This window comes from Aulonocara sp. 'chitande type north' Nkhata Bay, linkage group LG16, assembly GCF_057382095.1.
Source record: "Aulonocara sp. 'chitande type north' Nkhata Bay isolate Kocher_YH1m ecotype deep benthic linkage group LG16, A_spYH_male_GT1.1, whole genome shotgun sequence".
Classification (NCBI taxonomy): Eukaryota; Metazoa; Chordata; class Actinopteri; order Cichliformes; family Cichlidae; genus Aulonocara; species Aulonocara sp. 'chitande type north' Nkhata Bay.
The window spans coordinates 39486541-39510409 of record NC_141359.1 but is presented as its reverse complement, the minus strand read 5'-3'; the positions used below and the strand labels follow the sequence as shown (position 1 = coordinate 39510409).

General features: G+C 44.9%; 1 protein-coding gene across 6 annotated transcripts in view; it reads left to right on the top strand.

Annotated features, from left to right (window-relative positions):
* The window catches only part of myo1b (myosin IB), a 53907-nt gene that overhangs the window by 16038 nt on the left and 14000 nt on the right, over positions 1 to 23869 (top strand). For all 6 annotated transcript variants that reach the window (XM_086267164.1, XM_086267166.1, XM_086267167.1 and 3 more), the window contains exons 4-15: positions 8580 to 8674; positions 9973 to 10077; positions 11499 to 11545; positions 13011 to 13074; positions 14621 to 14719; positions 15482 to 15585; positions 17724 to 17871; positions 18459 to 18577; positions 19112 to 19198; positions 19298 to 19363; positions 21849 to 21953; positions 23651 to 23713. In XM_086267164.1, the coding sequence (XP_086123290.1) occupies positions 8580 to 8674; positions 9973 to 10077; positions 11499 to 11545; positions 13011 to 13074; positions 14621 to 14719; positions 15482 to 15585; positions 17724 to 17871; positions 18459 to 18577; positions 19112 to 19198; positions 19298 to 19363; positions 21849 to 21953; positions 23651 to 23713 (1102 nt within the window). The remainder of the gene's footprint in view (positions 1 to 8579; positions 8675 to 9972; positions 10078 to 11498; positions 11546 to 13010; positions 13075 to 14620; positions 14720 to 15481; positions 15586 to 17723; positions 17872 to 18458; positions 18578 to 19111; positions 19199 to 19297; positions 19364 to 21848; positions 21954 to 23650; positions 23714 to 23869) is intronic.

The following is a 23869-nucleotide window of genomic DNA, read 5'->3' as shown; positions in this document are numbered from 1 at the left end:
TCAAAACAATAAAGGAATACAATTACACTTCAAGTAGAGTTGTTTGATTTGAGCTTTGCTCTTCATTATTATTATTTTCCCACTGGTCCAGGTCCAGTCATATTAAGCATAATGTGAAGGACCTGCAGCATCTGTTAGAAGCACTGGTGACATAAATCATTGTTATTACACTTTTAATAGAAAGACTTGTGCTCTCGAGGTCAAAGGTTGGGTATCACGTGTAAACTAACTGTACTGCCTGTCTGATAACAGTCATATATCAGATCTCTCAATGCGACCCTATGTAATGTTTAATTACACTACGTATAACGCGTTAACCCTTCTCCACGAGTTTACAACTGTTTCATCCTTCTCACAGATTTCAGCTTTCACTTCCTTTTTTCACTCTGATCCAGAAATTTTCAGCTTCTGCTAGTATTTTATTTATTTTGAACAAGATATGGTTGGAAAAAATAAAGTTTACTCACTGGATGTGGACTTCAGAGTCATTTACTGCAGGATGATATCACACCTGTGCTATCTAACACTAACCAAAAGGCAATATGTGGATTTATGCATGTTATAAATAATATGAAATAAGGACACAGTACATATTATTGGATATTTGCACAGCTCGAGCTGTTGGGTAACAAACGAGTCACATGGACTGTTCTGGTGTTATAATACTGTGTTCAAGGACGCCTTGGTAAGTTGCACCTCAGAACCTGCATGTAGGTGGATTTAAGTGGGCACTTGTTGAAATGGCACTTTGACTCAGGTGGGCAGCGTGAGTCCTCTCCAGCATGTGTGTTGGCGTAATGGTGAGACGATAGAAAACGTGTGTGTGTTCCTTTTTCCACCCACCTCATCAACCCAAGAATAAAATGCAAATGTGTTCAACTGGATAATGCAAGAATTTCTAATCAGTTGCTGCATTCGTGCATGCAGGCAGTACTCTGGCTGCTTATATCATTAGAAAAATGCAGTACAGTGTACACGCACTGATTAGGAGCCTGTAGAGCTTAAGCAGCCCATCAGGTTGAAACTGAAAAAATGGCTAATAAATGCAGAATAAACGAATTATTTTTCGGACGTCATGACGGTAATAACCTCCCGTTGCCCCTGAGGAGAGCAGTCCCTTACATCCTGCTTCTTGCTCACGTTGGGCCCCTGTTGCTTGTTACTGAACGTACAAACCGTGAGATGAAAAACGTGTCTGTGTTAAGTATGATCGTGCTGGTTTTGACTCTTGATTTGTGCTGTAATTCTACATGAGCAGTTTTCATCTTTTTGATGCCATGAGACTAAAAACCCTGCTGTCAGTGTTTAATTTAGAAAGCTTTAGATTTTCCCCGTCTTCAAAGACGATACGTTTACCTGCCAATAGTTTAACACGATACAGATTAAACACTGCTGCGGCTGATAGTTATTGCTTCGGCGAGCATATATTTTTTAAATGGATTTGCTCTGTGTGTCAGCGTCCAAATCCATTGTAAACTCTGCCTATTCATAGTCAGAACAATGGGTGCAGCTTTTATCTGTGTACACAGCTTGCATAACAAAATATGTGAGGCATACCGAAACGCAGGCAAATAGATAAGACTCGTATTAGCTGCGTGCAATATTGTTCCAGCGTCCAACCTTATATCTCCGACAATAATAAGATTTATTTATATTATTGTGTGCTGAAGAGCCTCAATAGAAGCGAGCACACACCGCATGCTTTAATTAATTTTTTGCAGGTGCTCAGTAAGTATTATCTGCCCCGAACAACACACAGACACACAAAGTAAACTCCCACAAACTGATGTCTTATTAACTGTCACACATAATAATCTCACTAAGACTGAGAGTAATAACAAACTGGTTTATGTGTTATTATGAGGCAGATCATTTATTTACATTTTGATATAACAACGACGTACATCATTATATAAACTCGTATTTCTAAGGCTACGTCCACACCGGCCCGGACAGATTTGAAAACGGCGTTTCCTTCCGAAAGCGCGCCGCGTCCACACTAGTGTTTTCGGTCTTTTTCACACAGTTGTGCGTCCACTTTGAAACGGCTGAAAACATTACGTTCCAGTCCTGCGCATGCGTGAAGCGCAAGAAGATTCGGCCTGCCTCATTTCCGTCTGCCGCTTATTTACTTTCCGGCTCTTTGAAACGTTGCAGCAAAATGTGGAGGAAAAGCAGCGAGTTTTTTAAATGGACTCACAATGAGGTGGAGTTGTTGCTGCGAGTAACACAAAAGTACAAAGTTGCAAAAGCGAGTGAGAATTAAAGAATTTGAAGAAAAGCTCTCAGGAGCGCGTGCAGGCTGATATTCATCTTTAATAGAGCTGTCAAACAAAACAGCTGCTGTGTAACGCCCTCCGCTGTCTTTGTTTAATTAGTCACATGACTGCATCACATGACTAACATGTGTCATCGTTTTAGAAAGTCTCCATTTTTGCTGTCCACACTGCGATGTATGTATGTATGTATGCGCTTTTGAGAGTGTTTTGAAAACGCCGTCTCAGCGTGGACGGGAGAAAAAGTTTTCAATCGAAAACGCATTAGTGTGGACGTGGCCCAAATCTGTCTGTGAGCTGTGAGTTATTACTGCCAGTCACACTTGACAGACCCAAAGAGCCTGACCCCAGGCCCCAAAGGTCGAGCTGATGGCGTTACATGGAGAGATGTAGGGATGATTATCAGGGCCAAGCTTGATTTTTGCATGGATTGTAGACCTTGGACATTGGAATTAATTTATTGAGAACAAAGGTTGCATATTAAGCAAATGACTATGAATAGGAACATTTTATTATTGAGATTGACACCAGTGTATTATGTAAGGTTTAATGAGGCGTCATAGCAAGTAACAAAGTAGACGTGTTATTAGAGCACACAGACTCAAGAGAAGCAATTTTGTCGTGTTGTGTCCAACAAATCGAGATTTGAAATGACTTTGGGAAACCATCAACAATGCAGCTTTTGGGTGAAGAAGAGAGGGAACATCTGGCCTGCTGTCAGCTCCCGGTTCAAAAGCCCGCGTCCATGATGGCACGACATTAGCGACTTGCACATATGGTGTATGATAAACAAGTTTTGCAGCATATGCTGCCGTCCAGATAATGTTGCTTTCAAAGCAGCCTTGCTTATCTTAGTATTCTACCTTTATTACAACAGCATGGCCAGGTAGCAAGAGTCTCTGTGATAAACCGGCCGACCTGCAGTCCTAGTCTGTCGCCCACTGAAACAAAATAAATGAACACGTTTATCTCAGTACCAGCAGCCACGTACTTAAATACTGAGATTTGTTTTGCATTTAAAGGCCTCTGAGCCTGTAGTGACCAGGAGCCCTGAAGAGAGGAAGTCCTCAAACCTGACTGGACGGCGCTTTCGAAGCTATAAAAAGCTGTTTCCATCATGCTGTCTGCAGCTCGGCACATGTGGCCATCTTTTACACAATTGTTACTTTCAAGGTTCTTTTGCTTTCCTTAAAATTTTCCTTTGCATAAATTCTCATGACACCATTCAAACCTTTTATTATAGATTTGAATATGTGTGTGTGCATGAAAAATATGTATTAAAGCATATTCACAAAAGCCTGATGCCAGAGATTGATAAAATTCTTTGCTTGAATGCGTCTTTGAGGATGTTTGCTACCTTGCTCAACCTGCTGATTTCCTGCTTTCTCACTGATCGCATACACAGCTCGGACTGGTGTTTTCCTCGGCTCTGGAACACTAAATTGCTGTGTGGTAAAATAAATTAAAGCTGTAGATCCTTTCAAAGTTTGATGTATGGGTGGATGGTATCAATGAGCAATTTAGCCAAGGTCTTAGACGACCTAGTGTTGAATAAATTATAGAGCTGTGGCAGCTGTACTTAACTATGAACTTTCAATTTAGTAAGTTATAGGTGTTCCTTATTGCACGCTGCACATTTCGAATCCTCCTTTGATTATGAGACAGTAGTCATATTCTTCTTCTTTGTTAGATGCTCGTCCTGTGAGCTGATCTTTTCCTTACCACCTGTTTTACAGAACAGCATTGTTTTACTTGGTGTGCAGATGGTGCACATCTGTTAGGATCAAGATCTTTTGTGTGCATGTGCGTATCCGCTCTCTTGCCCACCCACACCACAAGGTTAAACTCTCCAAGCATGTGCCACTGAATTTGCGCGTCCCTGTGTTTCTTGCAGCACTCACCCACTCTTCCACCTGGCCGTACAGCGTCAGGAAAGAGTTGTTTCCTTGGCTTCTTCTTTGGAGCGCGGCGGATTTCCTGTAGAGGAGCCAGGTCACGCTGAGATCACAGGCTACTGTGCTGCCCCCTCCTATGCATGGAAACGAGTAACAATAACTACCACTGCAGGGCAAGATATGAAACGATTTTTTGGAAAATGACTTCGCAAATGTGCAAAAGGCGGCACGATGACACGGCTAAGAGCCCCTGAGTAAGATGATCATTAATTGGGGACAGCCTTTTATCTTCCAGTAGCTGGGTGGGTTCCAGGCCATACATTACAGCTTCATCACCATCTATCCTGACATTAAAGTATGTTCAGTCTCTCCTCAAAGTACTCCACCCTTGAAATTCAGGTCACCAACCTCCTGTGCTACCAGAGGCTGGTGGTAAAAGAACTGAAGGCACTATTTTCTGCTGCTTACCTCATGCCAGTGTGGCTTTGTGTTCACCGCTGCCACGTGCACGTCCAAATTACAGCCTGCAGGCAGATGTCTAGGGGAGGTGCCAAGCAGCGCTTACAGCCCAAGGCCTGATCCCAGCCTAACCCCCATCTCCACACACTGATCAGGGAGGCCTCTGGGGGGTTTTTAGTCCTCACTCTCTGTTTTCTCTCTCAAGGTCTTGATGCTTCATCACTTCACAACTCTAATTGCTGTTTAGACTCATTTCCCAGCTTTATGTTGCTCTCTTATTTGTAAATATGCACATTTTTATTTATTTTTTGTCCATTTAATAAAAATACAGAATAATTATTATCACAAACTGTAAGTTGAGACAAATTACTGGTGATTAAATGTTTTATTTCTTCAATTTTAAGATGCAAATCTTGTGAAGGTTTGGGTGTGGCTTGTTTCTGCTGACCTCTATTCATATTATAATTACGAATATGAATAGCAAGTGTGTGTGTGTGTGTGTGTGTGTGTGTGTCTCTCACTGGGACAAGTCCGTGGCAAAAGACCCCCACTCTCCTATTTTACGCCCCCTGCCCTCTCCTGGTACACTCGCCCCTTCCCCCGGGCCCACAGGCTTCCTCTGGGGGGGATAATTGTGTGATGGTTTGCTCATTGTCAGGATCAGGTCAGGCAACAGGAGTGTTTTCACAAAGCAGACATCTGCTGTGCTCTGCTGCCGTTTTCAGCAGTGACGTAATGTCCTGTGGCAGGTCTCGTCCATGCAACCCCGTTGGATTGGTTGTACAGGAGAGGGCAGGGGGGTGGGCTGTGATCAGAGCTTGTGGGGGTGGGGATTGAATTAGAGGCTTATACTTGGGGACAGAAAAAAATAATGCTGCTAGCTGGAAGTTGGTTTCAGTTCCCTGCAAAAACGTAACATTCACGGTTAATTTCACACTCAGTGTTTCTGACCTGGAGGATGCGTGGAAATAAATCCACGGGACGACGAAGTGTAACCTTCAGATATGACTATATCTATAAACCTGTTTTGGCTTCCTGTTAAATCCAGAATTCAAAATCCTGCTCCTCACATACAAGGTCTTAAATAATCAGGCCCCATCTTATCTTAATGACCTTGTAGTACCATATCACCCTATTAGAGCACTTCGCTCTCGCTCTGCAGGCCTACTTGTTGTTCCTAGAGTATTTAAAGTAGAATGGGAGGCAGAGCCTTCAGTTTTCAGGCCCCTCTTCTGTGGAACCAGCTTCCAGTTTGGATTCAGGAGACAGACACTATCTCTACTTTCAAGATTAGGCTTCAAACTTTCCTTTTTGCTAAAGCATATAGTTAGGGCTGGACCAGGTGACCCTGAATCCTCCCTTAGTTATGCTGCAATAGGTGTAGGCTGCTGGGGGACTCCCATGATGCACTGGGTGTTTTTGTTATTAATCTCTGTCTCTCTTCCACAGCATGTCTTTATCCTGTCTTCCTTCTCTCTCCCCAACCAATCGCAGCAGATGGCCCCGCCCCTCCCTGAGCCTGGTTCTGCTGGAGGTTTCTTCCTGTTAAAAGGGAGTTTTTCCTTCCCACTGTCGCCAAAGTGCTGGGTATTTCTCTGTATGTGTTATTGTAGGGTCTACAGTAAAGCACTGTGAGGCGACTGTTGTTGTGATTTTACGCTGTATAAATGAAATTGAATTGGCAAACTGTTGTCCTGGATGCCTACAGCACATCTGGGTTATTATTTATTAGCCATATTTACAGGACTCCAGGGTAAATAAATGGACTGAATGGGAGTTTAACTGGAATCCTGTTCTTTGGTGTGGTATGGTTTCTCTGGGTTCCTTCATATTAGTTCACAATTATATTTACTACTCACACCAGCCTGTCAGTCGGAGAAATGCTGCCCTAGTATAGCCCATTACCTTATGGATTGTTTGCGGGCCTGCACTGGGGGCTGTTAAAGGAGAGGCCTGGCAGCAGGGCCGAATGAGGTCTGATCCAAATCAATGTGTGATGGTGCAGAACCTTGAGCTCCATTAGCCCGCCTGAGCTTTAACTTCATATTGTGGTCTGGAATACATTCACTAGGCTGTCTATCTCTGGCACTCTCTCTGTCATGGCTTCCTACTAGCAATCAACTTCTTTACAAATCAGGGGTCAGTGTTAGTTCAGTGTGTGATTGCACGCTTTAAAGTTCGGCTCCGTGCAGCCCCGGCCTCACTAATGCATTCGCTGCTTCACCCAAAATTAGATTTAGGCAGGAGTTTCATTTTCCACGTCTTGGTGGATTTCTGAAAGCTGGAGCAGGAATTACAGAATGATGCCGGACAGCCTTTGCACAAACTCGAATGATGACACTTCCTTTAGAAATCGCTTTGAACCTAATTTAACTGGTTTTAAAGCCAGATGGTTGGAGCTCATTTTGATGTGCAGAGTACTTGAATCTGACAACAGCATTGCCTCTACAAATAAATGTAACCTCAGCAAGCGTTCAGAGTTCAGACCCAGTGCCCAATGGTAGTGCTGCGTGTCAGCATCCGTGAATGTCACATTCCTCCCTGCGTTCACGTCGGGTGCACTTTGTGCATATAAATTCTTGATTTGGGATATTACCGAGACCTGGGACTTTTCGAGTGTTCCCACCCTCCAGGCAGGAATAAGAGCAAATTAGACGCTGGGGAGAGGCTGTTTCTGAAGCATTCCTCCAAAATGACCTAGAGCTATGTTTACCCTTTACTCAATGTGAAATGTAAAACTTAAAGATGTTGATCTTTGCTTGATACTCGAAAAGCTGGGAGATTAAGACCTTGATGCTTTCAATGTTATCAGAACTAAGAGAGTCTTGTTGTATCTGTAGAGATCTTGGGGACTCTCGGGGTCACGTGAGCAGCGAGGTCGTCTGTTTGAAATGAGCTTAAGACAAAATTTGTGTTATCCCAGTTTCTTTCCAGTGACACCCCCACAATACATCAGCCTTTACTTAATCCTGCCGGAGCTCATAATGGAGGTCTTAGATGATCCGATATTGCAAATCCACTCTATCTTTTCCTGCACACACACACACAGACACACACACACACACACACACACACACACAGACACACACTGCTTTGGACCAAATTCCTGAATCAAGCCAAAGTACGGGCCGGAACAGCTGATTTGCCGTCTCGTGTCCTGTTGGAGGAGAAAGTTGGACGCAGCTCTTGCCGCGCTGTGAACGACTGTTTGCCAAATGGAAGCTGTAAAAAGTTGTTGTCGCAGGCGTCTCCTTAGCGCTCTGTCTTTGTGGGAATATCGTGTCAGAATTATAGACCATTTTGCCACAAGAGATAAAAAGCTGTCACTGCGATATGGCCCTCGTACATCCACACCCTGATCTCAGACCATCACAGGGGATTTCCTGCATTAAGAGAACAAATAATGTATTGTTGTGGAACTGAGTGGGGGCGAAACTGTAGTTTCACTTTTCCTTTGTGTTGTTGTCCCAGAATGTAAGACGTAGGTTTTTTTTAACCTTTGTATCATTAATTATCCACCCAGGTCGGTTTCACGTAGACTGCTTTCATTATTCGGGGACCTCTCGAGGTTTTATTAAAGCAGGCAGATTCCTAAAAATGCATTTTATATGTAAAGGTTTCAATATGTGTATAAATATACAACAAATCAGAGTCGCTGTGACATCATTTTAATAATTAAGTTTTGTCAGAGCCAAATCCCGAGGACAGGCCAGCCAAATAAAGCTGCAGCTCACTGCACGTCTGTGCATGTCCAAGATGTCCCGATCCAAGCCAGTGATCCCACGTGCTGGTGATTAGTGTAGACGCCATGCAGCCTGGCACATAAGCGTGCAGCGTGTGTGAACGACCTCTAACTGCCCTCACCCACAAAATGTCAGAGAATATACGTGAACAGCAGTTAGCTGTGTGCAAATGTAACGTGGAGGCTTTCGGGTTTGTGCTTTTGCAGCTACACTTTGGCAGACGAGGCCTACCGCTCGCTGAGGGACCAGGACAAGGACCAGTGCATTCTCATCACAGGGGAGAGCGGAGCTGGGAAAACTGGTAAATGCTCAGTTTTTTTTGTTGTGTCATAACTTCAGAGCAGGTAACAGGATCACCTCACCACACTGAACAATCAGGCTCTAACAGAGTGTCTAACACTTCATGTGCTCAGCGGTTCTTTGTTTTAAATGTAGTCATAACTTGTAAAGAAGCCGATAAGGGCTGTGGGATGTAATCCTCCATAAAAGGAGCTGATGTCAGTTTTGTTTTGAGAACATCGTGTTGGGACATGAAACTAGATAATGACTCTGCTCACATAAAGTCATGGCGGTAGACATATTACAGCAGCAAACACACGGCTGTGGTTTCCTCATATTTGTGAAATTATGTATATTCAGAGCCAGTCAGTCACATTCACACTGTTATGAACACTTAAAGGCTGGACTTTCCATCAGACTGAAGCCTTTTTCCATATTGTGTGGTTTTTATGATGGTGTATCCATGTTCTGGAGCAGTTTCACATACTGTACAGAAACACACGAGGATGGTATTTCCTGTGCTGTGTCACAGGTAACAGCAGTATGCATCTGACTGTGGCTTCTATAAAGGGGATGTGACCAAAATTATTATCAGATTCCATCTCAGTGTGCAGGAGACACAACAGTTTTTATTGTCTGCAGACGGAGTACGTTTACTTTCCTAACCTGAGAGATAACAACGTGAGGATTAAAGTCCTCAGCTTGTAACTCAGAAAAGTTTTTTCCTACGTTTAGATAAAAGTACGTGTCCCGAGCTGTTTGCCAGACTAATCAGGAATCTGTACCGACGACTGCTCTGAAGGTCTTTCCTGTCCTTGCCTGGCACGCCGCACGCATCGCCGGTTCTGGGTCACCGTCCGCTCTCTGGTCAGGAGAGACGATCCTGATGCCAGCCGTCGTCCGACGAGGCTTGTCGCTTGTTCAGACAGGACATGTAGCTTTTTGAGCCAAGCAGAGAATTATTTTTGGGGAAACGTGTCTTAGTTGCAGCACGCTGTGCTGGAGCATTTTTAAATCACTTTCAGCTCCACAGAAAGTTTTATTCCCGTGCTTTCCCCTGGCTTTCAGTGTAATCATAGTATGAATGATGATAATGTGATGCAATTCTGGTCACCGTGTAATTTAACAAAGCAAGTCTTTATAACGGGACCTCCTCCTCTGCTCTGCACCCTAACGAACGGTCCACACCCTGCTCTGATGGCTGTCGGGGGGGATGATGTAAGGGGGATTTTTATAGGGGATGGTGAAACAGGTCGACATCTCTGCACTTGTCCCTCAGTCATGTGAATCACATTATATTTATCTGTGTGTGTGTTTCAGAGGCCAGTAAGCTGGTAATGTCGTATGTGGCAGCGGTGTGTGGGAAGGGCCACGAGGTGAATAAGGTCAAGGAACAGCTGCTGCAGTCCAATCCCGTGCTGGAGGGTGAGTGAAGATGCCCAAGCTGCGTCCCAATTCAGGAGCTGGGTTGTCTGAAGTTCACGTTTGGAGGGTGGATGTGTGTTGAGGGGTTGCCAGAGCTGCTCTAATTCAAGAGATCTTCAAAGTGCAGCTGAGAAAAGCAGCTTTCTTTACTCGGCGTTTAGGAAACGAGAAGACTGTGCAGGATATTTGCAGCCCGACTGTAAATGCACTGCAAACCGCTGCATGAGAGCGTTTAATGATGGTCTTTGATATTTTGGCTTGATTTCCAAATGCACAATACACCAAAACAAAAATGCAAATGCTCCTGGCAGTTAGTCACACAACCTACAAAACATTTCTTTTAGCTAGCTTAGCTAATCTGTAAACACAGATGATTATATAACCATGGAAATGTAATCACAGGCAAGTTAACTCATCCGCAAAATAACTTTAGGGATCTTATAAATACTGTATAATACACTTTTTTATTTTCTTAGCTAAACGGGACGCTACACACACACACACACTCATTCCCACAGCTCAGTTCTGGCACACAAACAGCTGTATTTTAATTGGGGGCAGTGGACAGGAAATGCCCATGAATGATGAAGCTGTATGCCCGGGTTGCTGCAGAAAACCCCGCACATCTGCAAGAGTTTAGCTCACGTCAGTCTAATTGCCCTAACACTGAGAAGGGGGAAAGGGAACAGAGTCACGCTTAACACGACGGATCCGTCACGCTCGCGCTCTGCGACACGATACGCGTTGGTTTCGTTCTTTGTCGCCCTCGGTTTCTTTTCATTTACGTCTCTTTATCTTCCTCCAGCCCTCTCCTTCCCCGTCCTCCTCTCCCTCTGGCTGCCATTGTGCCAGACTAGCAGCCCACACATTCACAGCAACCGCCGACTTAAATGCACATTAATCAGCTGTTATCAGCAATTAAGCAGTTATGCTAATAGCGCTGTGATGCGTGACACGTTAATGGCATCTTTAGCAGGGAGATGTTCTGAAAGGCCTGATTGTGCACGAAACACAAAGTTGTTTGTGTCAAAAATGAATATTTAATGAACCCTTTAGTTACGTTTATTTACAAGCAGGAGCCCGCATTGAAGCACTTTTTGAATGTTGCGTGACATCAAGGTTCAGCCCGCCCTAAGCCTGCAAAGCCCTGGTGCTTTGCTTAATCCACCCAGAATTATGGGGCCTCATCAGTACAAATGGCTTTGACATCCAGGCCATGTATGATTGACAGCTAGCTGGACTCGGGCACGAGGTTAGGGATCATTATGAAGGTTTTGAATATTCTTAATGGCCTCTCTGCAATGCATCGGCGGTAACTTTACTCTGAGGTTATTTGCACAAGCTTTGCATTATTTGTAAAGCTTTCTGAATCCATTAGTTTAATTATTTGTGTCTGATTTTTCTTTTTTTCCTCTCTTCAGCTTTTGGAAATGCCAAAACTGTAAGAAATGACAACTCTTCCAGATTTGTAAGTATGCAGGACGAGCTTCTGTGGTTTGGAAAAATGATCTCGTGACACACATTCTTTTTCAGAAAGCTTTTGTTTCTTGAATACTTGGTGTGCATGTCCTGTGTGCTTATACTGTTTGTGTTTATGGCAACATTACTCCAGAACGTGTTTTCATGCATGTGAGGTAGTTTGACTATCATGCATGTGAATATGTTTTTTCAAATACAGGTGATATTTCTTGGTGTCCTCCCTGTGTTCCCATGTAATCTGAGACCCTGGATCTTCCCAGTAGACGGGTCCACACGCCCCCTCAGTCTGAGCAGGCTTTGCACATTTGATATAGTACATGTGCACATGCCTCAGGAAATGCTCTTTACATAAAGCGAGCAGGACGAGGCCTTTCACCTACACTGCGCCGCCCGTTCCTCTGCGTCTCGTATCTCTCTGAATCTGATTGTTGGAAAAGCAGGAGAAATTTAATGCCTATCTCTAACATAGGTCTGGCGTCATAAGGGTGATTAAGTAGCTGCTTTGGTCACACACACACACACACACACACACACACTGCAATTTCAATGTTACAATGTTACAATGTAACAATGTAACTGCAGTTGTAACATTGCCTTTGTTTTCCTCAAACTGCCCAGTTCAGTATTTTGGGGACGTCTGATCTCCTGTGATTTCCATCGCTGTTCATTTCTAAATGTTTCTAACGTGAATGTTTAGTTAGCTGCAGTTTCTTCAAAGAGAAAAAGTCACTTCATCTTAGCAGCTGGCAGTCCATCCCAAAAAAGTCTATTTCAGTAACACCCCAGCCCCCCAGGACTGAACTTTGTTCTCCTTCTTGTGCCTGACGCTCGATTATTGTAAAAGAAAACGATTCTCCCAGCGTGTGCCAGCTCGCAGGCGAACTGCCAACCTACCTGTCGTGTCCCAGTTTTTGTGTCACCGTGCACACGGTTTTTAATCATCCGCCTACTTTTAGATGGCAGCACATGCCGGTGCACGGACATGCAGTTGTAGCGGTGAGCGTTATAACGGATTATGACCCTGATCTGTTTATATTTAGCTAACCTTCGCAGCAACCTCAGGCCCGCTCACCAGATATCAGCTCATCAGAGCACCATCGGTTGATCAGAAAACTATAAGTCAAGCTGGCTCTTCATTTTGCTGAGTGCAGCAGGCTTATTGAGTTTGGCTAAAACCCATTTACCAGCAGAGCTTGGCCTGTTCAGAGGAGCTGTCTGCTATTAATACATCAGAGGAGGGAAAAAGCCCAAACACAGGACTCTCTGTCTCAACTTCCAGGTTTCAGAGAGAGTCAGAAAAAAGGCCTGAATGTCATTTTTTAAAAAGAGGTCACGCCTCCCTGTTATCTTTAGGTGCTCGGAGTCCTTACACTTCTCCGACCGACTGAATCTATACGACGTTTTTAAAAATAGACAATGGCAATAAAATCTAACTGCTGCTCTTTGACCCTCAGGGAAAGTACATGGACATTGAGTTTGACTTCAAAGGAGATCCCCTGGGCGGAGTCATCAGTAACTGTGAGTAATAAAATGGAAAGAAAGCTTCTTTTTTTTCCCTGATTGATATTTTAAATATTTGTAAATCACATTCCTCCGAAAACGCCGTCATTCCAGCCTCGTCTTTCCCCCCTCGGCTCCTTGGCAGTGTTTTGGTTTGATCTCGCCTCTGTTCACATTGTTTTGTCTGAGCTGGTTTCCCCGGCAGAGGTCACAGAAACAAAGACGGAAGCTGACAGCCGAGGCACAAATGAACCTCTGTCTGCTCGCCTGAGTCAGTCAGACACAAAGATGGTCTGTGAGAAGCAGCTGCTGACATGTGACTTGGTCAGACCGAGCTGGCTAGCTACACGGCTGCTCTTCCAGGCCTGGATGGATTCCTGTCTGCTCATTATGTTTTAGACGAACCTCCTCTGAGCCTTCGCTGCTTCCTACGGCCGAGAATAGCTGGTTATGATTTATGAGAAGTTCTCAGTAGCGTTGGTAATGATAGTGGGGAGACATTTTTGGCATGCCTTTAGTCACAACATAACACAATATTGTTCCCGCACGGATGCTTGAATGTGTGTTTGCTTATCTGAGGCTGAGGGAACATTAAATAAACGCTGTTCAGGAGGCTTTGCAGCAGAAAGTGGAATCCTTCCTTCTCTTCAAAGTAAAGCTGAGTACTGAGTGTGGCTGGACATGGCTGTGCTCAGGTCACTTCGCTGCCCTGCCCCTGTGTCTGTCTGTGATGGAGGAACTGGTTTTCAGTGGCTTGTCTTGTCCTCTCTGTATCTTTAATCACAGCTCTGTATTGCTGCTGACAGCCACTCAGTTGTGGATGTTGTATTATTGATGTGCAAGCTCTCACGGAGCCACTAACGTGATTCGTGGCCGGTGGGTGTCACAATCCGCTGCTAACCCCGACAGCCCCGGGGCTGCAGCGACCTCTAGTTTGGTGCTTGCAGTGGAGCCACGACCACAGATCTGTGAGTCGGTGTTTAAACAGCCTTAAGTGCTGAAAATTGCCAAAAGCCGTTTTTATTTCCTTCTGATTTTTGGTCCCGGTCACTGTGGTCAGTTTGTTCCCCAGACTCTTCACTTGAGTACAACACCAACTCTTCAAGTTTCCTAAAATAAGCTGTTTTTTAAAAATAGACAAATTGAATGCTTATTCAGCCGGTGATGTTGCTGAGCAGCACAGTCGGGCTTTAATTAAATCGTACTCCTCCTGATGTGGTGAGAGGATGATGGTCCCTCTTTAATCAGGTGCACTCGGTTCCAGCCCCGGAGAAAGGGCTGACGTCTGATATCGTTCGTGGGGTTTCTTCCTGTGGTGTTTGCACACAGAGATAATTACCAATATTGGTTTGGTCACCTTGGAGACTGAAAAAACCATCGCTGGACGAGGATCCCAGTCGAGCTCTATAAATACAGACCGGGCAGCTTTAATTCCTGAGGCTCGGCTCGATATTTACTGCTGGGGGCACCTGAGAGTGGCAGCAGAAGGATTTCCTGTGCAGGCTTCTGGTTCGTCTTTGTGTGTCATTGTTTCCTTTTGTTTTTTCTTTCTTTCTTTTTTTAGATCTGCTCGAGAAGTCACGTGTGGTGAAGCAGCCGAGAGGCGAGAGGAACTTCCACGTCTTTTATCAGCTTCTGTCTGGAGCCTCAGACGACACGCTCAGTGAGTAAAACTGCTGGAAAAGCTGGTCGAATGGTGACCTGGACAGGAACGTAGAGCTGCCGGGATCAATGCCACTTTGAGAATCAGGAGAAAGACCTCAGAATGTGCACGTCTCTGGATGCTCGCAGTATGAATTAAAAAAATAGGCCTGATGTTCTGCTTACTGTTACGTTTACCGTGTGTATACTAAATGTGCCAATCCCCCCATGCAGCTGCATGAACACATGGCTAACGCATTAATAAGTCGCCCTTCCTGCCTAATAAACACCACGAGAACAAAGAGAGTGAAACCCACTCGCTCTGTTTGCGTTTCTGCTGCGAGGGGCCATTGTTTAATGTTCTTCACAAAGGAGAACAATATAATGGTCATTGACCCCAGAGCGCACACATCACTGAGGCTCTAGCTGTTGTTAATACTGCTATGAATGAAATCTGACACATGCACCCAGAAGAGGATTTCTCTACTAAATGACAGGGAGGCCTTTAAAGAGGGCAATCTGATCTTCCAGCATGATGTTCACAGCAGCAGCTCAGTGTTTGAATACACCGTGTCAGAACTGAAGGAGGGCAATACCCCAGGGCTTAGACACATTTTTCTAAAATTTCTAAGGCAACACCATCAGTTGTGTTTCTTTAAACGGGAATTGAATTCAGCATCTTCTATCGGCTCACAGAGCTGTGCTGGATTTTATGGGGCAGCTGGCAGGAGTGTAGTTACGCTGCATGAGTCTAAATGACAACCACATGGTTTGTGTGTCACAGGGAAGCTAAAGCTGGACCGGGACTTTAGCAAGTACAACTACCTGAGCCTGGACTCTGCTGCGGTCAGCGGACTGGACGATGCGGCTAACTTCAGGACAGTCAGAGTGAGTAGAGCGCATACGTGTGTCCGTATGACTGGTGGAGCCCGACGCTGCGCCTCACCCTCGTGACGTTTGGCACAGACTTTCCTCTCTGCGGGATTTCTGTTAACTCGGTGTGGCGCGGCAGAGCGAGGAGGCGGTCTGATTGCCCTGTTACAGCAGAACAAACGAACAAACGTGCTTTGGCGTCAGTATTGCTGGCTGTGTAAACACTTCACGCCAGCGGCCCTCCCACCTGTTGCAAAACCAGGTGAACTTTGATCTTGACGGTGGATTAAAGACTGGTTTGTATTGATTAAACACAGGAAAAACTCCAAAAACAGAGAAAGCCACGGGAGAAAAGAGTTTCCTCTTATTGAAGCTCTGCACAAATATGTGCTATTTTGTCTTTGTGCGTCTTCTCAGCCTTATTGATGGTAACACAGAGGATGTTGTGTCTGGGAGAAGCGCTCTGCTATCTCCTGTGCTGTGTCATTAGGCCTGTTTCAGCATGCTTTGCTCAGCTACTGTAGAAGCCCCTACAGCCTGCTCTGTCACTCTCTACTGTACTCATTCCCCCTCCTCACATCCTGCTTCTCATCGACTCCCACAGAGTTTTTAACGCTGTTCCTGCTGCAGCTGCGTTTCTCCACAGGAAGCACGAGACGACATTCCCTCCACACAATGACGCCGCCACACGGAGCTTTCTTTTCTTAAATGTTTATTTGTTGATGTTTGATTAAATGTTTGCGATTCATGAATTCTCCATCATCGGTCGTCACCGTTCACCGCTCTGTGTCTGTGATCCAGGAAGAGGACGTTTGACTGTAATATGATGGACCGGGATTCCGTTAAAGAGATTTAAATATTCAAATTCATGATTTCAGGTGTTATGATAGCTTGTGCTGTTATGTTTGATAGGATTTTGCTTTATATATATATACAGTGTGTACAAGTTTGAGTGGATTCCACAAACCAGTGAGAAGACTAGATGTGTCTTTTTAATAAACTCATTGTGAGAGCACTGATCACAGAGCAGTGATATACACAACATTATCAGCACCTATTGTGTTGGTCCTCCTGACTCATCGAGGTATGGACTCCGCCCCTGAAGGTGTGTTGTATCTGGACCCAGATGTAGGTCCTGTAAGTCCTGTATGCTGTGAGGTGGGGCCTCCACGTGTGGGTCCAGCACATGGCTCGACTGGATTGAGATCTGGGGAATTTGGAGGTCAAGTCAACTCCTCAAACTGGCTGTTGTGCTCAAACCATTCCTGAACCATTTCTGACTTGTGGCACATTATCCTGCTGAAGAGGCCACAGCCATCAGGGAGCACTGTTCCCACGAAAGGGTGTAGATGATGTGCAACAATGCTTAGGTAGATGGTACGTGTCAAAGTAACATCCACATGGACGCAGGACACAAGGTTTCCCAGCAGAACATTGCTCAAAGCGTTACACTGCCCCTGCTGGCTGGCCTTCTTCCCATAATGCATCCTGATGTACCAGATGTTCATCACTTACCTGGGGAACAACCACCCAGCCATCCACGTGCTTCATCAGACCAGCCCACCTTCTTCCATCGCTCTGTGGTCCAGATCTGATGGCCACATGTCCAGTGTTGGTGCTTTCAGCAGCAGACAGCATGGAGACCCTGTCAGGTCTGCAGCTCCACACACAGCAACCTGTGATGCTCTGTGTTTTCTCACCTTTCTATCAGAACCAGCATGAACGTTTTCTGCAATTTGAGCTCATCTGTTGGACTGAAGAGCTGCTGTGGGAGTAAAGGCTGACCATAAGGGAGTCTTGGCCACCCATGAGCCCATCACTGGTTCAGCTACCTTGGATCACTGACCCCTGCAGATCAGGAACACCCCACAGGAGCTGACCCAGTTCTATCAAACGCTCCCAAATCCTTACGCTTGAAAACGATTCCTGCTTCTAACATCAACTTTAAGGACAAAATGTTCCCCCTCTCTGACACCTCCCGCCTGCTAACAGAGGCCATGATGAAGATATAATCAGTGCGATTCACTTTACCTGTCAGCTGTCAGGATGTTCTGTGTGATGTTTGTAGGTGTTCCCCTCTGCACCAAGTTGCAGGAACGTCGGTGCCTTAGTGACGTTGTTTCTGTCTTTTCCCTCTTCTCGCCCTCTTCCAGAACGCCATGCAGATCGTGGGCTTCATGGAGGACGAGGTGCAGTCGGTGCTGGAGCTGGTGGCAGCTGTGCTGAAGCTTGGCAACATAGAGTTCAAGCCAGAGTCGCGCTGCAACGGCACCGACGAGAGCCGCGTCAAAGACAAAAATGGTGGGCTTGGTGCTGCTGCGCCTTCATCGGACATATTTTACACGGTTTTGTTTTTTTATTCACAGGAGTTATTGTGAATATTTTCTCCTTTCATTTAACCCTTTTGACCCACTGCTCACTGGGCCTGGTCCAGAGCCACCGTCCCCTGTTGGCAGCTTGTTGTCCTCAAACAATATTTGTGTTATGATTTGCGTGACAAGAGTTTCACCCTCACAGCTGCTGTTTTTAGGGAAATCATTCATTTGCATTTTTCCCTCAGTGAGTCTTGGACAACCGTGCTTTCCTCTTTTTTTCCCACATTTGAATCAAAGACTGCATTGTTAATAATCAGCTGCAACGTGTTATTCAGATGAGTCCTCTGTTTTTGCTTTTCCCTCGACTCTGCCGGTGGGAACACCTCATTGTCGGGAATAAAACCCAAACGCTGAGGAGGTTACGAGGGTTGATTCTTCCTCCTTACAGCTTCCTTATGACGTTACCCTCTGATTCGAATCAAATGTAGAATAAGAACCATCACAAGATGAGACCTGATGTCTGCAAAAGCATTTTCTGCGTGTCTTAATCCGTTTTCTGTGGCTACTTTGCAGATTTGAAGGAGATGTGTGAGCTGCTGGGGATCGAGCAGTCGGTGCTGGAGAGGGCGTTCAGCTACCGCACAGTGGAGGCTAAAATGGAGAAAGTCTCCACGACGCTGAATGTGGCCCAGGTCAGAGGCAGACTGGCATCTTTCACCTGCTTATTACACACACACACACACACACACACACACACACACACACACACACACACACACACACACACACACACACACACCCACACACACCAAAGGGCCATTTCTTCCCGTTGACTTGCTTTACTGGCTGCCGACTCTGTGCCACTTCTACATGACAACGTCTGCATTATACATGTGCAGTATTCCTCCTGGAAATTCAAATGTAGGTCATATTTTCGAGGTTAGTGGGTTCATTCAGACTCTTCATATAACATTAATGCTGCAAACATGGGCCCTGTGTGCCCAGAACAGACGAGGAAAGGGTTTATTAGCCTGACTTTATAATCCTCATATTTCTGCTCATGTATGGCCGCTGCTCTGTTTCCTTTGAATCAGTGTAGCCACGATAGCTTTTTTTTAAGGAACAAGTTTAGTTAAATTCTGCAGATATGTAATAAAATGAATCGTTGCCGATTCTGCTGGTTCGCTTTATTGTCGCTTCATCATTAACAGTGTCTTCATTCACAGGCCTACTATGCCCGAGATGCCCTTGCCAAAAATCTCTACAGTCGCTTGTTTAGCTGGCTGGTTACCAGAATCAATGAAAGCATACAAGTAAGCGATGTCAGGCATCTTTTTAATTTATTTATTTAGACTGACAAAACTCCACTGCTGTACTTTATTCCTAATGGTACCAATATTGTGTCCCTGCAGGCACAAACTAAAGCTCGGCACAAGGTCATGGGCGTCCTGGACATCTACGGCTTTGAGATATTTGAGGTGAGACAAATAGCAGCTCAGACCAGCCTTTTTTTATCCTGACAGGCCACAAGGACACAGTCGGACCATCCAAACATTTTTATTACAAGGAAAAGAATTTTGCCCTCGGCTGTTTGCGTGCATGTTTTGGTACCTGTGTGCAGCCTGTCGGCAGAAACGTAGAGCTGATAAAACCACACTGAGATCAGATTAGTTCAGTTTTTGTTGTTGCTCCTGGAGTTGAAATTATTTTTGTGGAAAAGTGGTTTCAATTCTCAAAGTCTGCATTTCACAGCAGGAAAATAGCCTTTGCACACTCTGCACGTCGTATTCATGCTGTTGTTACACAATCAAAGGTGATTCTGATTCTCAGCATTAACATCACATATTACAGCGAGACGTAGAACAGACGGCTCCATTTATGCTAACTGTATACAAAGTAATGCACCAAACGCCACATAGACAGCAGTGCATGTAAACATGTGACAGAGTTTGAACAGAATGACGGCTTTAAAAGTTTCTTTGTTGTGATGCACGATGCCCCCCGATCATGTCTTGCTCCTATCCCTGCTCGTTCACCCCACTCACTCTCGAGTCCTTCCTCTCCTCTCGTTGTTGTTGTGTCTGGGTCACCAGAATGGAGTAAGTAACACCTGCACCTGTTTGCTGTGGCCGCGAGCATGCTGTGATCTAAACTCCTTAATTCACCTCCCCGTTAAGGACGATTCAGGGCTCCTCGTGTGCAGCAGAGCCACGCGGCTGACAGGAGGCTGGACAAGCCAAAGTCACAGTCTGCTTAAGTCAGTTCAGTCAGTACACTTAACAGCAATGCACTCTAATGCAACAGGCCTGCAGTGAAGCCTACATGTATAACAGTTATGTGAAGAATGTGAAGCTCTCGGCCTTATTGCTTGTTGCACTAACAGGTGTTTCTATTATTAATATTAATGAGTGTAGAATTAAATGCTTTCTTAGAACGATCAGGTGTTTCAATAAGACTGAAAGCTGATTGCTGAGTCTTTATTTGGCTCCAGTTTTTAAACAGGATAACAGAAAGTGATTAGTTTAAAAATGGATCGTTATTTTGGAGAGATGAAAATGTATTTACTTTATTTATATCATGCTGATATTTGACACAGACCGTACCAACTTTAGCTCGCAGCATATTAAAAGCATCATAAAACGATCGTGTGTTAAATTTTAGTTTAAACAAAATAACATGGTCAACATGTCAGTTACTGAGCTTCAGAGGAACATTGTTCATCTTGGCTAAATGTTTATTATTCAAACGTGGAACCATTGATGAAAGTCTGTGAACATGAAGGCATTTTTATTATGTCCTTGAATGAATATTAACCACTTGTCATAAAAACATTGACTGTAGATAAAATAGTTTTGGTTTCTTTTACATGTTTCAGCCACGCATCTGCTGCCACTTTGGAGCCGACGTGTGTGTGTGTGTGTGTGTGTGTGTGTGTGTGTGTGTGTGTGTGTGTGTGTGTGTGGACAACCTTTTCGTTTCTCAGTAAAAGGAAATTGTTTTAAAAACTGCTCCACTTGTACGTGTGGATCCTATTTCCTGGTCACTGAGAACCTCGGTTTGTCCTCTTCTCCGAGCTGTTGGACTAAACTGTCTTTGAACCTCTAACCGTAGCAATAAATGTTAACCTAACCCAGTGTGCCAAGAAGCATGACTCACCACTAAACACCGTCATGATTGACGACAATAATAAGTGAATGCTGTGGGGATTAAAAGTGGTCGAGGCTGTTATATAGTCAACGCTCCATCAATGTTTAATGAAATCTAATCCAAGACAGTTCACAGGAACGTGTTCTGATAAGAATTTGTCATTATCTGGTATTATTACAACCTTCCTGGTATCCATTTTTCAACGTCCAGATTGATTAGGTGTGTGCTCAGTCGGAGAATGAGTTAGCAAATCCTCAGAAGGAGCGAGCTGCTGTTCAAACTTATTATCACTGGTGTCATTTCAGAGGTACGGTAAGTGTCAGTGCGTGCAGCGACATCAAGTGATGCTGGGTTACAGTCATGCTTTACTCTTCGTTTTCTAAAAGCAGCTGTGCAGCTGTTGAGGATATGAATTCACTTTCAGGATGCGCAGGTGCAACCGTACTTTTTAATAAAACACAACAGGAAATTATCTTGGAAAAGTGAATTGAACAGACAAATCCAGTGGAAATGGATATGAAGGATGAGTCTCAGTTAGCCAAGAGAAGAAGAAGCTGAAGCAGATTTGACAGATAAGCTTTTAATACAATGAAAGATGAGATGATCCTTCAGACGTAGATTCCTGAAGTGTAGTACTTACAAACAGCTGGATGTTGGATATCCGGATATGTCGATGGTCCACCTGTCCTACCTTCTTCTAACCTGTTATTAAGCCACTCAGCAGACCGTTAGTGGCAGGAATTCTCTGAAATGCAGATGAACCAACACATTAACAGAAGTCTGACTGTTTTTCTCCTCCTGGTGCTACACCCACAGGACAACAGCTTTGAGCAGTTCATCATCAACTACTGCAACGAGAAACTGCAGCAGATCTTCATCGAGCTGACCCTGCGTGAGGAGCAGGAAGAGTATGTCAGAGAGGTGAGCGTGTGAATGGTGAACTCTGGGATTCAATTCAATTTTATTTATATAGCGCCAAATCACAACAAAAGTCACCTCAAGGCGCTTCATAGATACAGAGAAAAACCCAACAATCATATGACCCCCTATGAGCAGCACTTTGGCGACAGTGGGAAGGAAAAACTCCCTTTTAACAGGAAGAAACCTCCAGCAGCACCAGGCTCAGGGAGGGGCGGGGCCATCTGCTGCGACCGGTTGGGGTGAGAGAAGGAAGACAGGATAAAGACATGCTGTGGAAGAGAAGAGAGACAGCCAAAGATTATTAATAACAAATAATTAAATGCAGAGAGGTCTGTGAACACATAGTGAGTGAGAAAGGTGACTGGAAAGGAAAACCTCAGTGCATCATGGGAATCCCCAGCAGCCTACGTCTATTGCAGCATAACTAAGGGAGGATTCAGGGTCACCTGGTCCAGCCCTAACTATATGCTTTAGCAAAAAGGAAAGTTTGAAGCCTAATCTTGAAAGTAGAGATAGTGTCTGTCTCCTGAATCCAAACTGGAAGCTGGTTCCACAGAAGAGGGGCCTGAAAACTGAAGGCTCTGCCTCCCATTCTACTTTTAAATACTCTAGGAACAACAAGTAGGCCTGCAGAGCGAGCTGTGCTGTGCAGGCCTACAGCTGTGCAGAATCTGCATCACTCTACGTGTTGGCGCTCTGCACACCTTTGTTGCGCTGGCGGCTTGGCGCTCGGCGCTCATCTGTTTAAGCTCTACAAGCCTCGCCCTTTGACCAGACGCATTATTACTTCACGTGTGTCTCTGTCATGAAAACCCTCTTCATTTATTCCCTTCACGTCTTCCCTCTGTGGATTCTTGGGGACGGAAATGGTCTTCCGCTCCGGCGAGAGTAAACACTCCCCGCTGCGGGCCTTTAGGCTCTGTTTGTTTTCCGAGCTCTGTGTATGAGTGCAGCGGTAGTGACCCCCACGCCACTTCCCTACTAACACCACCACCAATGATATTCCACTCCTGGCCTCTCTCCAGTATACTGCATGGGAAAATACCGCAGTGCTGGAGCAAGAAGGGAGGAATACCAATCAGGAATGCGGCCGGCCACCCGTCAGTTTAAGCTATGCCTCCTGTGCATCCGCCCCTCCCCCCTCCAAAATATCTGTCCAGTTGCTTACCCCGACCTAGGTTACCAAGCCGTTAGTAGCTATGAAGTTGATGGCTGCTAAAAAATTTTTTCAAGGCCCAGTGAACCTTTCTGAGAGGGCAAGATTGAAAGTGTTCCTCCTTTGAGTCTCCAAAGGGACTCTGGCCTCGACGTGAGGCAGACGGAGCCTGTAGGACATAACATCAAAGCACCGAGGACAATTATGTCTTCAGAACTGATGGAAACGCATCGGTTTATCCTGATTAAATCATTTTCAATAAACGCACTCGAGTTCAAGATGAAAGAAACAAGATCTGTGACCAACCCAAGTCTCTTTGTTTTTTCCTTCCCGGAGCATTTGTTCTCATTACGCCCATGTAAATATTAAGTGCTGCAACATGTGTCTCTGTAATTGCAGCACATGAATACTTGGTAAAGGCGATAGATGAGGTGCACGCTGAAAATGCACGTGCTGTGCTGAGCTCTCCCACATGCAGCGTACATCAGTCTCTAAAATGTACACAAATGTCTGTATACCTCTGCTTATGCATTTGTTACAGGGCATCGAGTGGACCAACATTGAATATTTCAACAATGCCATCATCTGTGACCTGATTGAGAACGTAAGTCCTGTGTCTGTTCTTGGCTTTTCATGTTCTCCACACTTGTTTCTCTGGAATAACTGAGAAACGCTAATTTTGGTTAAATCTGGATGATTTCTCCCGCTCTGTGACTCCAGAGGTGGCGTAAACCTCCTGTGTAACCTCATGATCGGTGTT